This window comes from Homarus americanus, unplaced genomic scaffold (assembly GCF_018991925.1).
Source record: "Homarus americanus isolate GMGI-L3 unplaced genomic scaffold, GMGI_Hamer_2.0 scaffold51859, whole genome shotgun sequence".
In the NCBI taxonomy this organism is placed as follows: Eukaryota; Metazoa; Arthropoda; class Malacostraca; order Decapoda; family Nephropidae; genus Homarus; species Homarus americanus.
Genome location: NW_024711292.1, coordinates 3,618,181 through 3,634,166, shown reverse-complemented (window position 1 = coordinate 3,634,166; position 15,986 = coordinate 3,618,181). Strand labels below are relative to the sequence as shown.

Genomic DNA, 15,986 nt, shown 5'->3' with positions numbered 1-15,986 from the left:
CTTCCTCAGTTGTCGAAAGACGAAAGTGATCCAAGAACCAACTAATGATCGGAAGGCTGCAGTGAAGAAGCTTGTGTTGTCAAAATACCGTGAACTTGGTCCCATGGCCTTCCAAGAGGTTGTGGTCTTGACACTCTTTATCATTCTAGTATTACTCTGGCTCTTCAGAGCTCCAGAGTTTATCCCTGGATGGTCAGATTTGTTTACGGATGCTTTTGGGGTGTAAGTTGACAAAATTTTATGTTTTTGGTAACAGAAATGGTAAAATTTAGTAATTTCTTTTGGGGATTTATAACCAAAGACAAGTACTGTATAGCCCATGATACACACACATCATTTCAACATGACAGAGGCCATTTGTGCCATACTCCCAAAGTACAATGAGAAAGTAACTATCATTCCACCAAACCCCAGTCCATCAATTATCAAGAGAAAAAGGTCTCGGAATTACATGGGTATTGCTGTTCCAAGGCCAAAGAGATTGGAAGGCTTTTAGCCCATTGTGTATGAGGTTCCCTCGAGCTAAATTAAATTCTCTGGGAATCAGTGGTTAGAAAGTTAGCTCACTGTAGCATTGTCACTGGGCTCCTGTTGTCATATTGAGACAATGTATCATAGATTACCATAACTTCAAACAGTGTAGTAGATCATAACACCCGATTTTGAATGGCCCAGCATACTGATAACTCATCAAAGTACCTGTTGATTCTGTTGACAAAGGTCATATTTCAGCTTAAGACTTATTCTAAATTCTCACAATTACTTTTCATAATGTATCTGCAAATCTATTAAATACTGTATACAGTAATGTCAAAGACTACATTGTGTGCATGAAGAATTGTGCTAATTATTTTAAGAAATTCACTAATGAAACATGTGCACTGTTGCACAATAGGGTTACACCATATAAGAAAGGTAAAAAGAAGTGAAGGAATCCCAATGAGTGCGATACAGAGCTTGGTGGCTTCATCCATTAGTCAAGATTTTTAGTGTTTCCTTGTCTCAACACATTTTTCTGCAATTGGGCAAAATCTATGGTGTTTTCATGTATTATTGCAGGAAAGTTGATGATGCAACACCAGCAATCCTAATAGTCTTTCTGCTGTTTGCTCTGCCAGCAAAGCTTAACTTCTGGTGCTTCAGGCAGCCTAATGGTTAGTAACATATGTGCTGTACTTCAAATTACATGTACAGTGACCCCTCGTTTAACGAACACCTCGGTTAACGTAATTTCGATTAACGAACTGCCTTCCATAAGGATCTTCAATTCGGTTAACGAAAAAAAATTCGGTTAACGAAGTTCTTACGAACCGACCTCAACATGTTTTCGCTTGCACTGACCGGGCAACCAGCTTTAGTATCAGTCCGCCAATACATTAATCGGTTCTAGGGCTTAAATTCCTTACTATTTTAGTAAATATCAAGAAGTTTATACTATTCAATAATTTTAAAAGTTTAATATTCAATTTTTTAGTCATTTTAACAATTATTGAACATAATTGAAGGTAAAGTGACTAGTTTAATGCGCGGCATCCAGCCTCTTAACACAGCAAACAGGAGTTAGTCTCTCTCTGTTTTCACTGGAGGTAACATCTTGCTTGAGACTCTCTTCAACTAAACGCTTTTTTTCTGTGTTTCCAAGCAAATTATTGGTCACTTTTGAAATATATTTTACATATTGACAATATATAATGCAGTGCCGTGTTGATATAAAGAAAATAATCTTGAAATACACCAAGAGAACTAAAATTTTATGGATGAAATGGTGCCATGGGGTGACTTCTCTTCCACCCCAATGCCTTTTCTTCTTCCTTCTCCTCCACCCCCATTCTAATTCCCATCATCATCATCATCATCCAGGAGCCTTCTACATACACACCTCAAAGTAAGTGAACTTTTCTACCATTTTTGTTGAATTTAGGAAATTTTCGGTGAGCTGGAACCAATTACCCAAAAACCCATTGAAACAATGGTTTCGGTTAACGAACTTTTCGGTTAACGAACGACCTTCTGGAACGGATTGAGTTTGTTAATGGAGGGGTCACTGTACTAATTTTAATCAAATTTTACTTTGGTTCAACAACTTTCGAATATGCTCATATATATATTTTTTTTCACTTATTCATTTTCCCTCGGCTCTTGGCTTTAAGAATTCTGATTTGTAACTTACACTAGGATTGCACAGCTCTTTATAGCCAACAAGCCTAGAGGTTATGACCCCAGACCCCAAATTGTAACTTGGGGTCCAAAGAGTGAATACAGTGTAGTGTATACAGTAGCAGTATCTGATAAATAGATCATCCTTCATTTTGATGCTGGGGTCCTGAAGATTGTACAATTCGTAAGAAGGTACCCTAAAACGGGAAAAGTTTAAGAAAAATATGCTGTGAGCGCAATATGAAATGCAGTATTGTTCTGTAATCCATTCCTTTAGTGACATTGTTTACAAAAGTGGTCAATCAACCCAGATCTCTACATGACCGCAAGCAGTGTGTGGTGATTAATGGCATGAAATTATCATGTGTAACCGTCACAAGCGGGGTACCACAGGGCAGTGGATTGGGCCTGCTGTTGTTTGTTTGCTTCATAAATGACATGCCTGACGCTGTACATTCCTCCACACAAATGTTTGCGGATGACGCCAAGTTATTTCGGGAAATTAAGAACCAAGCAGACTGTGCGGAGCTGCAGAAAGGTCTCTGTGAGCTCCAAGAATGGTCGAAGAAATGGCTGCTAAGATTCAATGTCACGAAGTGTAAGAGGATGCACCTGGGATGTACCAACGGTAAGGAGGCGTATCATATGTCCCAACAGGAAGAAAAAATTGCATTAATTGAGACTGAGTGTGAAAAGGACCTAGGTGTGTATGTTGACAATGAGCTGAAGTTTTTGGGCCATTGCGAGAAGAAGGTAAATCAGGCGACTAAATTATTAGGTCTTATAAGAAGGTCGTTAAGATATCTAGAGTTCTAGATGGTCCATCCCTCGTAATAATCTTTAAGAGTTAAGTGCTTCCCTATTTGGTGTACTGCCACTCCGTCTGGTCCCCGAGATATGCTAAGGACTGTCAGTTGATTGAAAATGTTCAAAGGAGGGCCACCAGATTGGTGCCTGCACTACGACACCTCAGCTACCCTGAGAGATTGGAGCACCTGAACTTGCCTAGCTTATACTACAGACGGGCAAGGGGTGACCTAATTGAGGTGTATAAGCATCGCAAAGGGCACTACTCAGTCAAGTGTTCTTACCTGGAGCTGGCGGACGCTCGCCCCACAAGGGTTCACAGCTCAAGGTTGAAGAAGCTGCAAGCCCAAAAAACTGTGAGGGGTAACTTTTACAGAGTGAGAGTTGTGAACTCTTGGAACAATCTGCCAGAGAGTGTAGTGACGGCACAGAGTGTGAGCTCTTTCAAAACCAGACTTGATAAGCACTGGAGCAGGTTCAGATACATTCAGGAGCCAGTGCATGCCCAGTACTTGTCAACAGTGCGTAACAGTGACGTGATCGATCGCTCAAGCGCCTAACGAGCAGATCAGTGGTGAAGAGGATAAAAGTAAAAGTAAAACAGGGAAATTCTACTAATACTCTGACCTTGTGGACAACTAAGAATACTGTTCACATTAACAGTATCTCAACAGTATTATATTGTTGAGAAACATTTGGGATACAAGAAGAAACTTGCCTGTCTCACAACAGTACAGTGCCGTAGACACAATGTTGTCCAATAGTTCAGAAACAGTACAGGTACATGTATCCATTTTTTTTAATTGGATCTTCTGAAAAGTTGTATCAGATTTTTATGCTGCATTTTCCTCTTTGGGATTATCTTAAGTGCATACTGTATAATATACTGTACTCTCAGGGTTTATTACATATTTTCATAGACAGTATAAAGCATAAAGGAACCTTTCAGAGGATTTGAAAGCCAGTTAAATATAAGTAGGTCATTTAGTGAGAGCAGTTTTAGATAATCTTTACAGTAATTTGTTGTTGGCATCATCAGCACAATTAACTGTGGTTCACCATGAATCTGTCATCTCCCCACAGATCCAGAGCCAGACCGTTCAGATAATAATTCCTGCCTGACGTGGAAGGTAGTACAGGAGAAGATCCCTTGGGGTGTGGTGCTGCTTCTAGGTGGTGGCTTTGCCATGGCTGAAGGTGCCAAGGAGTCTGGTCTGTCACAGGTGCTGGGGGACTCATTAAAAGGTTTAGAAAATTTTAACAGTGTAACCATCGTGTTGATGACGACTTTTGCAACTGCCATGCTAACAGAAGTAGCCTCTAACACTGCCACAGCTTCTATACTGCTACCAGTCCTGAATGAGGTGGTAAGTGACCAGTTCTTAAGTCTCTCCTTCTCCACTTGTAGTGTTTCCTTGTTTTTTCTTGTCTTTGTATCCAATGCATTTTGTAAATACTGTAGACATATTGAAATTAGTTTGATGAAATAAATTCAGACAAAGGAATGGTTTCCCAGCTGGAGATTTAGAGCCAGTCAATTAGATCCAGAATGTCGATCCAAAATCTCTTACAGTTCCTTTCAAGACATCGAAGAAATATTTTGTGCAATCAGTAACTGGTGATTATAAAGGCCAGGAAAAATGTATCAGTAAGATATTTTGAGTTAATTAACATCCAAATTTGTTCCAAGGTCAACATGACCTACTCTGAAGGCATTATTCTGTGTTAGTGTGTGGCACAGCAGTCAAGAAATTACTCAAGCTCTGAAAAAAAAATCCAGAGCAAGAGAAGATAACTGAACTCTTGTATAAGTTTCTCAGTGACAGGGGAATATACTAAGATGAGGCCAGATCCACCAGAGGAAGAGAACATTTCAGAAGCTGACAGGAAAATAAGGATAAAAAAAATGCCACCACAAGACCTTTCCTTATTACAAAAAGATATAACTGGGAACTATGTTTTTTATTCACCAAAGAAACATTTCCTTGGCTAACAGATTCTGTACCTGAATTTCTAAAGCAAGAACTTGTCTAAGCAGATAACACTAAAGATCTCGTGACAGATCTAATACTGTATTACAATACAGTCAACCCTCACTTTACGCGGTCCCACATTCCGCGTTTCCACGGTGCCCTGCCAGAACCCAGGATGCTCACATTCCGCGGTGGGTGTACCCCTTTACACGGGTGAAGTATAATTTTTTTATTTAGCTCATAAAATTCATACAAATTATCCGGCCAGAATATAATTTACATTGCTGGAATTCTTACAATTTGATGATCATTTTGAATATAAACATCATAGATTTTGCATTAGACATACAAATTTTAGATATACCAGGTAATGTTTACTCTGAGTAAATATGTTATCTTTTGTGCAAAATATATGACATTTGTATTCAAAATATTCCTGGTCTTACAAGGAATCCAGCAATGTCAATTATATTATCCTAACTTTAGTTTGAGGTATTATTTATTACTATACCTGGTTTTCCCCCCAAAATTTCTCAGAGAGGGAAGAGCCAGCGAGTGTAGTGTGAGAAGAGGGGGAGGGAGTTGAGTCCATTATTTGAATGGACATTAACTTGGCGACTGTATTTCTCTATTTCTCTTAAGTATTAATTGTGTGCATGTACCATCATAAAATTAAGATGTTATTTTTACTAGAACATAGGTATTGTGTTGGAAAAAGTGGAGTTTGGGGGTCAGCTGGTCTCTATTTCATTTAATTCCATATGTTATGTTATTCACTTTACGCTTTTCTCACTTTCAGCGGTACCCTGTGGGTTACATTAACCTCGTAAAGTGAGGGTTGACTGTACAGTACTCCCAATAATCGTGTAAGGATCCTCAGGGTTACTTCCAGTCTAAAAGAGCCTGAACAAGACAATTGTCATTCAGATAAAATAACAAATTCATCTCAAAGCTCCTAAATAGCCAACAGTTGGCCCATCACACATGTCTACAGTACTCATTTACACAAAACAACTTGTCCTCAGTAAAAAATGTGGCTTCTCTTGTCCTCTGAAAAATTGTCAGGACAAAGTTTTTTGGAGTGCGAGTTGTGAACTCTTGAAACTTTCTGCCAGAGAGCATTGTGATGGCACTGAGTGTGAGCTCATTCAAGACCAGACTTGACCAATACTGGTGCAGGTACAGATACATTCTGTAGCCAATACAGTACTTGCCAACAGTGTGTTACAGAGATGTGACCGACTGCCCAAATGGCTAACATGCCAATCAGTGGCAAAGAGGATAAAGTACCAGTAAAGTAAAAGCCGAGATACACTGCCACATGCCACATGCTTTAATGGAAATTTTTGGTGTACACAATGATAAGTAAATATTAAACATAATAAGCGAAATACATGCGGTACAGTACAGTTATAATTTTATATCTGTATGTACGAGAAACTGGACAAGACCAGAAACAAAGTAAACAGTACAAAATCTTTAGCCAACTTCTGAAATAATTATGTTAACCTAGTAATGCATCGTACCTCATTATATAATTGGATATACTTTCTCCATTAAAAAATATATAAAGTATATCCCACGCTCAACCCCTGAAGTGTTAATGCATCATCCTATGCTTTGATTAAGTAGCACAAATGATGCAGTCAGAGAGCTATGAAAATGCTGGTTCAAGCAAAAGGTCAGGTCAGGCAAATTTGTTTTCCTAATTTTGGGGTTTTCATTTTTAAACAAAATCATAAAAAAAAAATGTACCTATTAATTTTCATAACTGCCGCTTCATTAATCAGGGAATGCCCAAAATTGATTGTCTGTGTTCCTCTATTAATTTTGAACTTGAAGGTAATAGCTGTAGTTACATGTACAAAAAATGATTGTATACAGTACAGTGAACCCTCACTTTACGCGGTTAATTCAACCCACGGCGGCCCGCGTAAAGTGAACAACATAACATATGGGATTAATTGAAATAGAGACCGAGCCGACCCCCAAACTCCACTTTTTCAGACACAATACCTACGTTGTAGTAAAAATAACTTCTTAATTTTATGATGGTATGCACACACAATTAATAATTAAGAGAAATATCAATAATATTAGGTTTTTTAACACTTACATTAGTAGAAAAGATGGCTGGGCACACGGGGATGGGGGGGGGGTTGGTTCCGAGGCAGAGGGCAGATTATTGGCCCTCACCTGTATCAATTGTATCACTATCCACCACAGAGGCTTGCAGGGCCTCTTTGTCAAACCCCTCAAAGTCCATATCCTCACTATAATTATCACTATCATTGACTTGGGCCGGCTGTGGTGGGTGGCGGATGAAGAACTCGGTAATGTTTTGATGACTGGGCGACCTTGTGCGCACCCTGCTCGCGCCGCTCTCCGCGTAAAGGGGTACACACACCACGGAATGTGAGCATTCCAGTTTCGGCAGGGTACTGCGTAAACGTGGAAACGCGGAATGTGGGACCTCGTAAAGCGAGGGTTGACTGTATTTAAGTCTTACAAAAATGTAGACCACCAGGATCAGGAACATTTATGAAGATAGTGCAACATATCGCTACCATTCTAACCTTTTAATTTATAAAAATCTGTAGTGTATTGTTAGTAGGCTATTTTGAGTATACTGTTGGTATAATTTACAGGCATTGAACATCAATGTGAACCCTCTGTACCTGATGCTGCCAGCTGCTATTTGCTGCTCCTATGCTTTCATGCTACCAGTTGCCACACCTCCTAATGCCATAGTCTTTGGGGCTGCAGGCATGCGTTCCATTGAAATGGTAAGTACAGTTGCTCCTCTGAGTTTTATAACTACAGTATTAGTACAGCAATCAGTGAATATGAACCATTTGTCTGTAAATTATACTGCATTTGATATTTTAAAATAAACTTTGTTTTTAGTGCAACACAGAACACTTTTACTTGAAGACTAAATAGTTTAATCTTCTCCAGATACTTGCAGGAGGCATGATGAACATTCTCTGTGTCGTCGTCATCAACATTATGATCAACACTTACGGGGTCTACCTGTTTGATCTCAACACAATGCCTGCCTGGATCAATTCAACAACGATTCCATAACAACACAATATGACAAGATGTGACCAAATTACTGTAATGATGTGATATTATATTCTTATTATTAGATTGTGAAAAAGTCACATTGGAATATACTTGTTATAAAACCTCATTAAAATATACCTAAGATGATAATTTTTGTTATGTCCATAAAATATGTACAAATTTTTTTACCTTCATGTCAAGTTTTAACACTTGGAAATACAGGTACAGTATCTTTGATTTTCATGACTTAGAATGACTGTAAATAATAATAATATTTTTTTTTTTTTACTATACTGTACATCATTCTTTCTTGATAAAAAATAAATTAAGTGCAGTTGGTAGCAGTAAGGTAGGTTTGGTCTGCCCCTCAGTCACCATTTCCAACCTCACACACATAGCCAACATCAGCGATTATTATGAAAATCAAAACATCAGATTGATTAATACTGTTTCCTGAATAAAATAAAATAATGATGTGAAATATTGTGAATATCAATCAGTATTTAATGTATACAGCTGTAATGTATGTATTACAGGCATGTAATTGTTGAAAAGAAAGAAGAAATGTTTGTACAGTGTCAGTATAGTGCTGAACAACCTTACCCAAAATCCACTTCTAAAATGTACATATGCGATGGTGATGAATTAAGTACGAGTATCATCTGGTGTAGCCGACATTGAAGTAACACGAGGTGAGAAAGTCGAGTTAACAATATACAACACAGTGGTCTTTTACTACCGTCAATAACATAACCTTGATCACCAACATCAATAACACTGGTCAACATAAAAAAGAAAATTCTCATGGTTCTGGATCAAAACAGTCTGATTCTAGTGTAATTGTATGTGCTGAACTCAATTATGACATTCGTATAGCTGTATCAGGCTCAGTTTTCCAGAACCAGCATATCTATATATTTAGTGTACCATGCTATTCATACAGTAATTTATATGATCATTGGCTCCACTTATGCAATTATTTTGTCCTGATTTGTGCTTTTTTGTTTGTTTCAGTTTGCTGATTCATGATATTGCATATCTACACCTGCATGATTTGTAATTACTGTACTCTGAAATTAACAAAACATGGAACGTCGCAAGTGTGTGAACGGTGCTGACAGTTTTTGCTACATATGTGGTGCCTTCACTCCTGGTAGCCTCAAGAAACCAATCACAAAAGCTGTTCGACTGAACTACAAAAGTTACTTCAAATGTCATTTGGGTGACCAAGACAAGAAATGGGCACCTCATTCAGCCTGTAAGTCTTGTGTTCACCACCTGAGCAAGTGGATGTGTGGTAAATGAAGTTCAGGAATGCCATTTGCTGTACCAATGATATGGCGTGAACTTAGAAGACCACAGTAGTGACTGCTACTTCTGTCTCACAAATATTAAGGGAATAAAAATCAAGACATGAGGTAAGGTACAGTACCCCAATATTGCTTCTGCAATCCGACCAGTGCCGCACAGTGCTGAACTTCCAGTCCCAAATCCACCGACTGAACAAGAATTGAGTGATTCCGATTCTACCTCTACCTCAATGGAAAACGACTACCAGGATGACTCTGAAAATACCAGGCTTAAACTATTTACTCAAGAAGCGCTTCATGATCTCATCAGGGACCTAAACTTGTCAAAAGAAAAGGCTGAAGTTTTGGGATCCAGACTAAAGCAGCGTAACCTGCTAGAAGATGGAGTGCATATCACTACAGCGCGTTACCGACATAGACAGCTGTCTGCATTTTTCAAGATGGCAAACAACCTTTGTTATTGCGAGGACGCAGTATCTCTCATGCAACAACTCTGCAAGTCTGAAACATACAAGACAGAGGATTGGAGGCTGTTTATAGACTCAGGAAAAGACTCTCTGAAAGCTGTTCTTTTACACAATGGCAATCTGCTTCCATCTGTCCCAATAGCACACGCAACAAAAATGACTGAGAGCTATGAAACAATGAAAATTCTGTTGGCCGCTATAGAGTATGAGAAACACCAGTGGAAGATATGTGGCGATCTCAAAGTCATCAGTTTACTACTGGGCCTTCAGAGTGGCTACACAAAGCACATGTGCTTTTTGTGCTTGTGGAACAGCAGAGCTGATGCAGAGCACTATGTGAGAAAGGATTGGCCGACAAGACCAAGAGATGCGCCTGGAAGGTTTAACTGTGATCACAATCCGCTTGTAGATCCAGAAAAGATATTTTTGCCTCCACTGCATCTAAAGCTCGGTTTGGCTAAAAATTTCATCAAAGCTATGGATCAATTTGGTGCTGGGACTCTATACTTATCTCAGAAACTAGGTGGTGTGGTTTCCGAAGCCAAGTTGAAAGCAGGTGTCTTGAATGGACCACAAATTCGTATACTAGTTAATGATAGCGAATTCACCAAAACATTGAACCCACTGGAGAAAAAAGCATGGGAATCATTTGTCAATGTGTCAAAGAATTTTCTTGGAAACTATCGTGCTGACAACTACAAAGAAATCGTAACAACCATGCTTCAGAATTATCATGCACTGGGAGCAAGGATGTCCTTGAAATTGCATTTATTCCACTCTCATATTGAATTTTTCCCAGGTAACCTTGGAGACGTTAGTGATGAACACGCGAAAGATTTCATCAAGATATCGCCATAATGGAGAGCAGATATCAGGGACAATTCAGTCTTAACATGATGGGCGACTATTGCTGGACACTGCAACGAGAAGAGAGCAAGCTGTACAAGAGAAAGAGTAAAGTTCAGAAGCACTTTTAGAACTTCATATTTTGTCATTATAAAGGATTTGAACTTATGTTTTTTGGTACAATTTTTTATGAGCTTATCTGTGATAGGTTTAAAATTGTATCTTGCATGACGCGATAATGTTACTATATTTACTATTTTTTTTATTCTTTAAGAAAGTAGGTCTGATGGTAGAATGAAACATCCAATTAATATTCATTAATATGAAATTAGTCATGAAAGCACAGTCACATGAGATAATCTCATCTTTTGCACGACACGTGATGGAATATTAAATATTTGTACCTATTGATTTTTTTATAAAACCTGGTCTGATAGAACAAAACAAATATCAGATTCGAATTCAGCAATATGAAATTAGTTGTGTGAGCATGATCTCATATGTGAACCATTTTGGCTGTTGACCGGTGTAATAGTCCATCCTTCAACACATCTCGGAGGGTTACAGAAAACGTCAAGGTTCTTAATATTTCACAGGGGGGACTGAGCTTTTACTCGGCTGGTACTCGGTAAAATCGTTATACAAGTTCACATTGGTACAATATTAACCTAGAGACAGTGAAGGTACACAAACATCTCTCACTGTTGTGTCCTTGGTTCATGTCCTGGCCCGAGACACACTGGAGAAGGGTAATACATGTTATCCAGTGTGACTCCCCCTAAGATGGCAGGTTTTACTGTACTCCAGGCACTAACACACCTGTACCTGTATCTTGTGCCCAGTATTTGCCAACAGTGTGTAAAAGAGAAGTGACCAACCGCCCAAGCGGCTAACGAGCCGATCAGTGGCAAAGAGGATAAAAGCACAAAAAGTAAGGTCTGGAAGATGGATAGCAACAAGAAGGAGTACCTGGAATACAAACACAGGCAAATAAAAAATATACAAGGCTAAAAAGTGGGAATGGGATGCATTCACAGATACTACTGTATACAGACTAGTGATGCAAAAAGCGAGGTACAGTATTAAGAAAGCTTAATTATTATGGATCGGGTGACCACTTGCAAGAGGTGGCAGCCTTTGGTCTGCACTATTGTACATTGCTGCTAAAAAGTTACCTGCCTACCAATAAGGTGTAAAAAATGATGACGGTGAACAAGACACATCAAACAAAACACACTTTTGACATATATGGCAGGCTGGCAGCAGCCCTCTCCTGCCCTGGCCGAGACACATACTTATGTCAAATAAGGATGCCAAACTCCCAACCAGCTCAAATAAAATACACAAAAGTACAACACAAAGACAAAAAACAAGGCACACTACTTGTTCTGTACTGGCTTAACACATACACTAACAGAAATTCAACCCAAATCTAAGAAAACCTAAGTTAATAAACATGCCTTTCATTGTTGCAATACACCATATTGATACCGTACTTGGGTATACCTATAAAATTTAGCATCTGCCTCAAACAAATGAAAATATATAATGATAACACCTGTATGACAAACTACCACACTAAAATGTATACATTCATATTGGCAGTGGCGGCTCGTGAAAAATAAAATGGAGGGACTGCAAGCCTCACACAACAGTAGGATACACAAATTTGACCTACCTCAGGTATGAGTTGTAGTTGATGTCCACGAATTCCCAGGGCATGGTAGTAGTGTTGGTGGTAGAAGGGATGGCCGAGGTGGTGATGGACCAGTATTAATTGAAAATAAAGTCGGCGTGTCTGCATTCGATGTAGCAAAATTGTTTATTACTATTTCATTAAAATCCTTTATTTCTGTTATCATTTTATTTTCAATGGATATCACTGCTAAAGCAGACAGTCTGTCATTCTGATAAACACTGATGTTAAACTGGCGTGTATATTCTTTGTTCCTGCTTGTACTGTTCTGTTGAATGGATAAAACTGGTGTAGGTCTTCCTCTTGCTTTGATTTCAGTCTTTTCATTTAATGTCAGCTGGGAAAAGTTGATGTTTTGCAAATACTTCACTCGATTTTCCATCGTCAAAGGGTAATTAAAGAAAGCACGATTTAACCACACCGTCCACACGTTGTACGAGACTGAGCTGCTTCAAGTGCAGCTCATTGTGCGGCGGCGCCAATTAATAACAGACATGAATCGTACAGCATTGACAGCAACTATGAAAGTAACTTAAATTTTGGTCTGATTTTAATGAAAATTCACTTAGCAACGTATTGAAAATAATTAAATAACATATAAAATTATATATATGTTGGTAGTGTATTATTCAGCTGTCTCTCTAAAGGAATCATACGCCTGGCAGTGAGTGTCTGGGGGGACTGCAGCTCTGCAGCCCTATGCACGAGCCGCCACTGCATATTGGTATCAAAAGTACCACTAAAATACTGAGACCTTATTTAGTCAAGGTTGTCTTTAAACGGTCCGACTAATTACCCAAATGTAGCCGCAATGAAGTCAAATAATGGTCCTACATGAATAAATCGGACTGCTAATCACTTCTCGATTATTATTTGGTGTCATAAAGTCACAAAAAATTGGTAAACTTAATTTAATCTGAGTTGTGTTAGGTTAAGTTAGGTTAGGTGCATGCACTTGATCTATTAACTCAGATTAAATTAAGTTTACCAATTTTTTGTGACTTCGTGACACCAAATACTAGTCGAGGTTAGGTTAGGTTAGGTTAGGTACATGCACTCGATCTATTAACTCAGATTAAATTAAGTTTACCAATTTTTTGTGACCTTGTGACACCAAATACCAGTCGAGAAGTGATTGGCAGTCCGATTTATTCACGTAGGACCATTATTTGACTTCATTGCGGCTACATTTGGGTAATTAGTCGGACCAGTCTTTAAATTCTTTCACAACTGCAGTTTGACAGATGTACTATAGAAATGAAGTGACTACTCAAATACAATATTCATTACGACTATGTTATATGGAAGGAACATTTTGAGATTAAAAAAGAAGGTATTTATTCCTATGTTAACCGAGTGACATGGCCTTTACTATAACCTATCATAAACTATTTAAAGTCGCTGAAATTTGTCTTCTATTGGTTTCGGACATTTTTAATTGAACACTTGGGAAGAGGAGATAAAAGTACAATAAAAACAACTATAAAGAGGGGATAGGGAGGTCAATAGATGGGTGCTAGGCCAATAAATAACATAAACAGACCAACGACCCGAATGGCTAGTAAGCAAGTGGTGATATTACGATAAACTACGTATTACGCACCGACACTATTTATGAACTCACCTTATCCACAGTTTTTCGAGAAGTAAATCCTTAGCTCTAGTATTTCCTCAGTTTTATCGCACAAAGAACACAACAGTGGCAGAGGTGTGAAGACTTGTTTGTAACTACCGCCTGACGCAACAGGGATCCACTGCCATCTCTGGGACAAACATCCAACTAATAGGGATTCAATTACAGCACTCACGGAAGTTATATTGCTTAAGATTTTTCCTTGATTACGGCGATACAAAGGAGTGTGACAGGATTTTTTTTTAACCGAGAATGGAGAACATCTTGCCCAGTGTGATGCCGCCTACAGTTTCTCGAATTTGAATGTGTTTTTTTTATATTCCTTTATCTATACACACACACAAGAAAGTTTATTTTGATTTTTCTCATAGCTTAATTTATATTCTAGATGTATACAGTATATTGAGAAATTAATTGTAGAGCAACATTACAGAAAGATGTATACCCTTATGATTTGTGTAGTGTGGGGTTAAGGTTGTTTGGGTTCACACTCAGGATGGGATGGAGAAAGGAAACTCACGATGTGCTCTCATGTATACATGTTGTATTGGATGTACAATGCAGCTTGGTGCTGGGAAGGCAGCATGGTTACAAGCGTTGAGTAGAGAGAGCTGGTTGGTGAGGATGCTCAGAGGAAGACAGCTTGTGGGTCGCCATGCTCGCCGGAGGGGAGCAAGGGCCGCCAGGCAGCGCGGAGGAGGAAGTGTTGCTGGCTGGTTGGTGTAGGTAGAAAAGGGAGAGGTCACCACGAGGTCAGGTCTTAAATAGCGGGGGGTAGGCGTGGCTTAGTAGTTGACCCCCGCTCCGTGATGTATGGCGGCGCTGGTTGACCTAGACCACGAGGCACACACTGGGGAATTGATGAGGTCGGCTACTCAGCGACAAACAGCGTTTGTGGGGGAGAAATCCACTACAATACTCCCCCTTCCCTCCAGGCCGTGGAGGAGACCTGTTGTCTGCAGGGTTGCATAGCACATGTGAGGCAGAACGGGCGGTGCATGCCTCATGTGAGACAACGGCGATGGCGTGGATGAGCCGGTCGCTGGATACAACTGTCTAGATACACAATATCTGTGGGAGTAGAGAGGGAGAATAAGGGTGTGTGGAGGCGATGAATGTTGTGCTTCCCTCACGGCAGGTACAGAGTCGTCAGATGCGCCTGCTGGGGTGTGTGGGCCTGGATCAGGAGCAGGGGCTGCGTCAGCAGAAGCGGACGAGGGCTCGTGACAGCAGCAGCGTGCAGGACAGTAGCAGGGAGTACCTGAGGGAGAAAAGAGGGGTGTGTGGGTCCGCACTCAGGAACAGGGGCCGCGTCAGGAGAAGCGGCAGGGGGTACTGCTGGGCCGGGGTCGGCGTCTGAGGCAGGACGGGTGTGTTGGTCCGCGTCAGGAGCAGAGGCCGCATCAGGGGCGGCAGGGGTTACTGCTGGGCCGGGGGCGGCGTCTGAGGCAGGACGGGTGTGCTGGGGTCGGTAGGACGTGGTTCTTGGGGCAGGAAGAGGAGCTGGTGTCTGCTTAGAGAAGCAGTGCTGCTCTAGGGTGTCTAACCTGCGGTGTAGAGACAGTAGCTGTAGAGCAGATGAGAGCTGCTTCTGTGTGGATAAGCCAGTCTTCCATGTTGCTTGAAGACTGGGAGAGTGATCAGTTTCTCCTCCATCCTGTGTGAGTGCGAATCTCCGGGGGTCACCATTAGTGGGGTGGCTGATGTTTGGTTCACACTCAGGATGGGGTGGAGAAAGGAAACTCACAATATGCTCTCTGTATACATGTTGTATTGGATGTACAATGCAGCTTGGTGCTGGGAAGGCAGCATGGTTACAAGTGTGACGAAGAGAGAGCTGGTTGGTGAGGGTGTTCAGAGGAGGACCAGCTTGTGGGTCGCCGGCAGGAGCGGAGGAGGTGTTGCTTGCTGGTGGCTGTGGGTAGTAAGAGGTCACCACGAGGTCAGGTCTTAAATAGCGGGGGTAGGCGTGGCTTAGTGTTGACCTCCGCCATGTAAAGCGGCGTTGGTTGACCTAGACCACGAGGC

The 15,986-nt window shown here is 40.3% G+C and overlaps 1 protein-coding gene across 7 annotated transcripts in view; it reads left to right on the top strand.

Moving 5' to 3' along the window:
• LOC121873795 (solute carrier family 13 member 5-like) overlaps positions 1 to 8,151 on the top strand; it is a 75,017-nt gene extending 66,866 nt beyond the window's left edge. For all 7 annotated transcript variants that reach the window (XM_042378021.1, XM_042377541.1, XM_042377936.1 and 4 more), the window contains 5 exons: positions 10 to 222; positions 1,060 to 1,154; positions 4,048 to 4,331; positions 7,586 to 7,723; positions 7,896 to 8,151. In XM_042378021.1, the coding sequence (XP_042233955.1) occupies positions 10 to 222; positions 1,060 to 1,154; positions 4,048 to 4,331; positions 7,586 to 7,723; positions 7,896 to 8,024 (859 nt within the window). In that variant the 3' untranslated portion in view covers positions 8,025 to 8,151. The remainder of the gene's footprint in view (positions 1 to 9; positions 223 to 1,059; positions 1,155 to 4,047; positions 4,332 to 7,585; positions 7,724 to 7,895) is intronic.
• Positions 8,152 to 15,986: the final 7,835 nt, after the last annotated feature.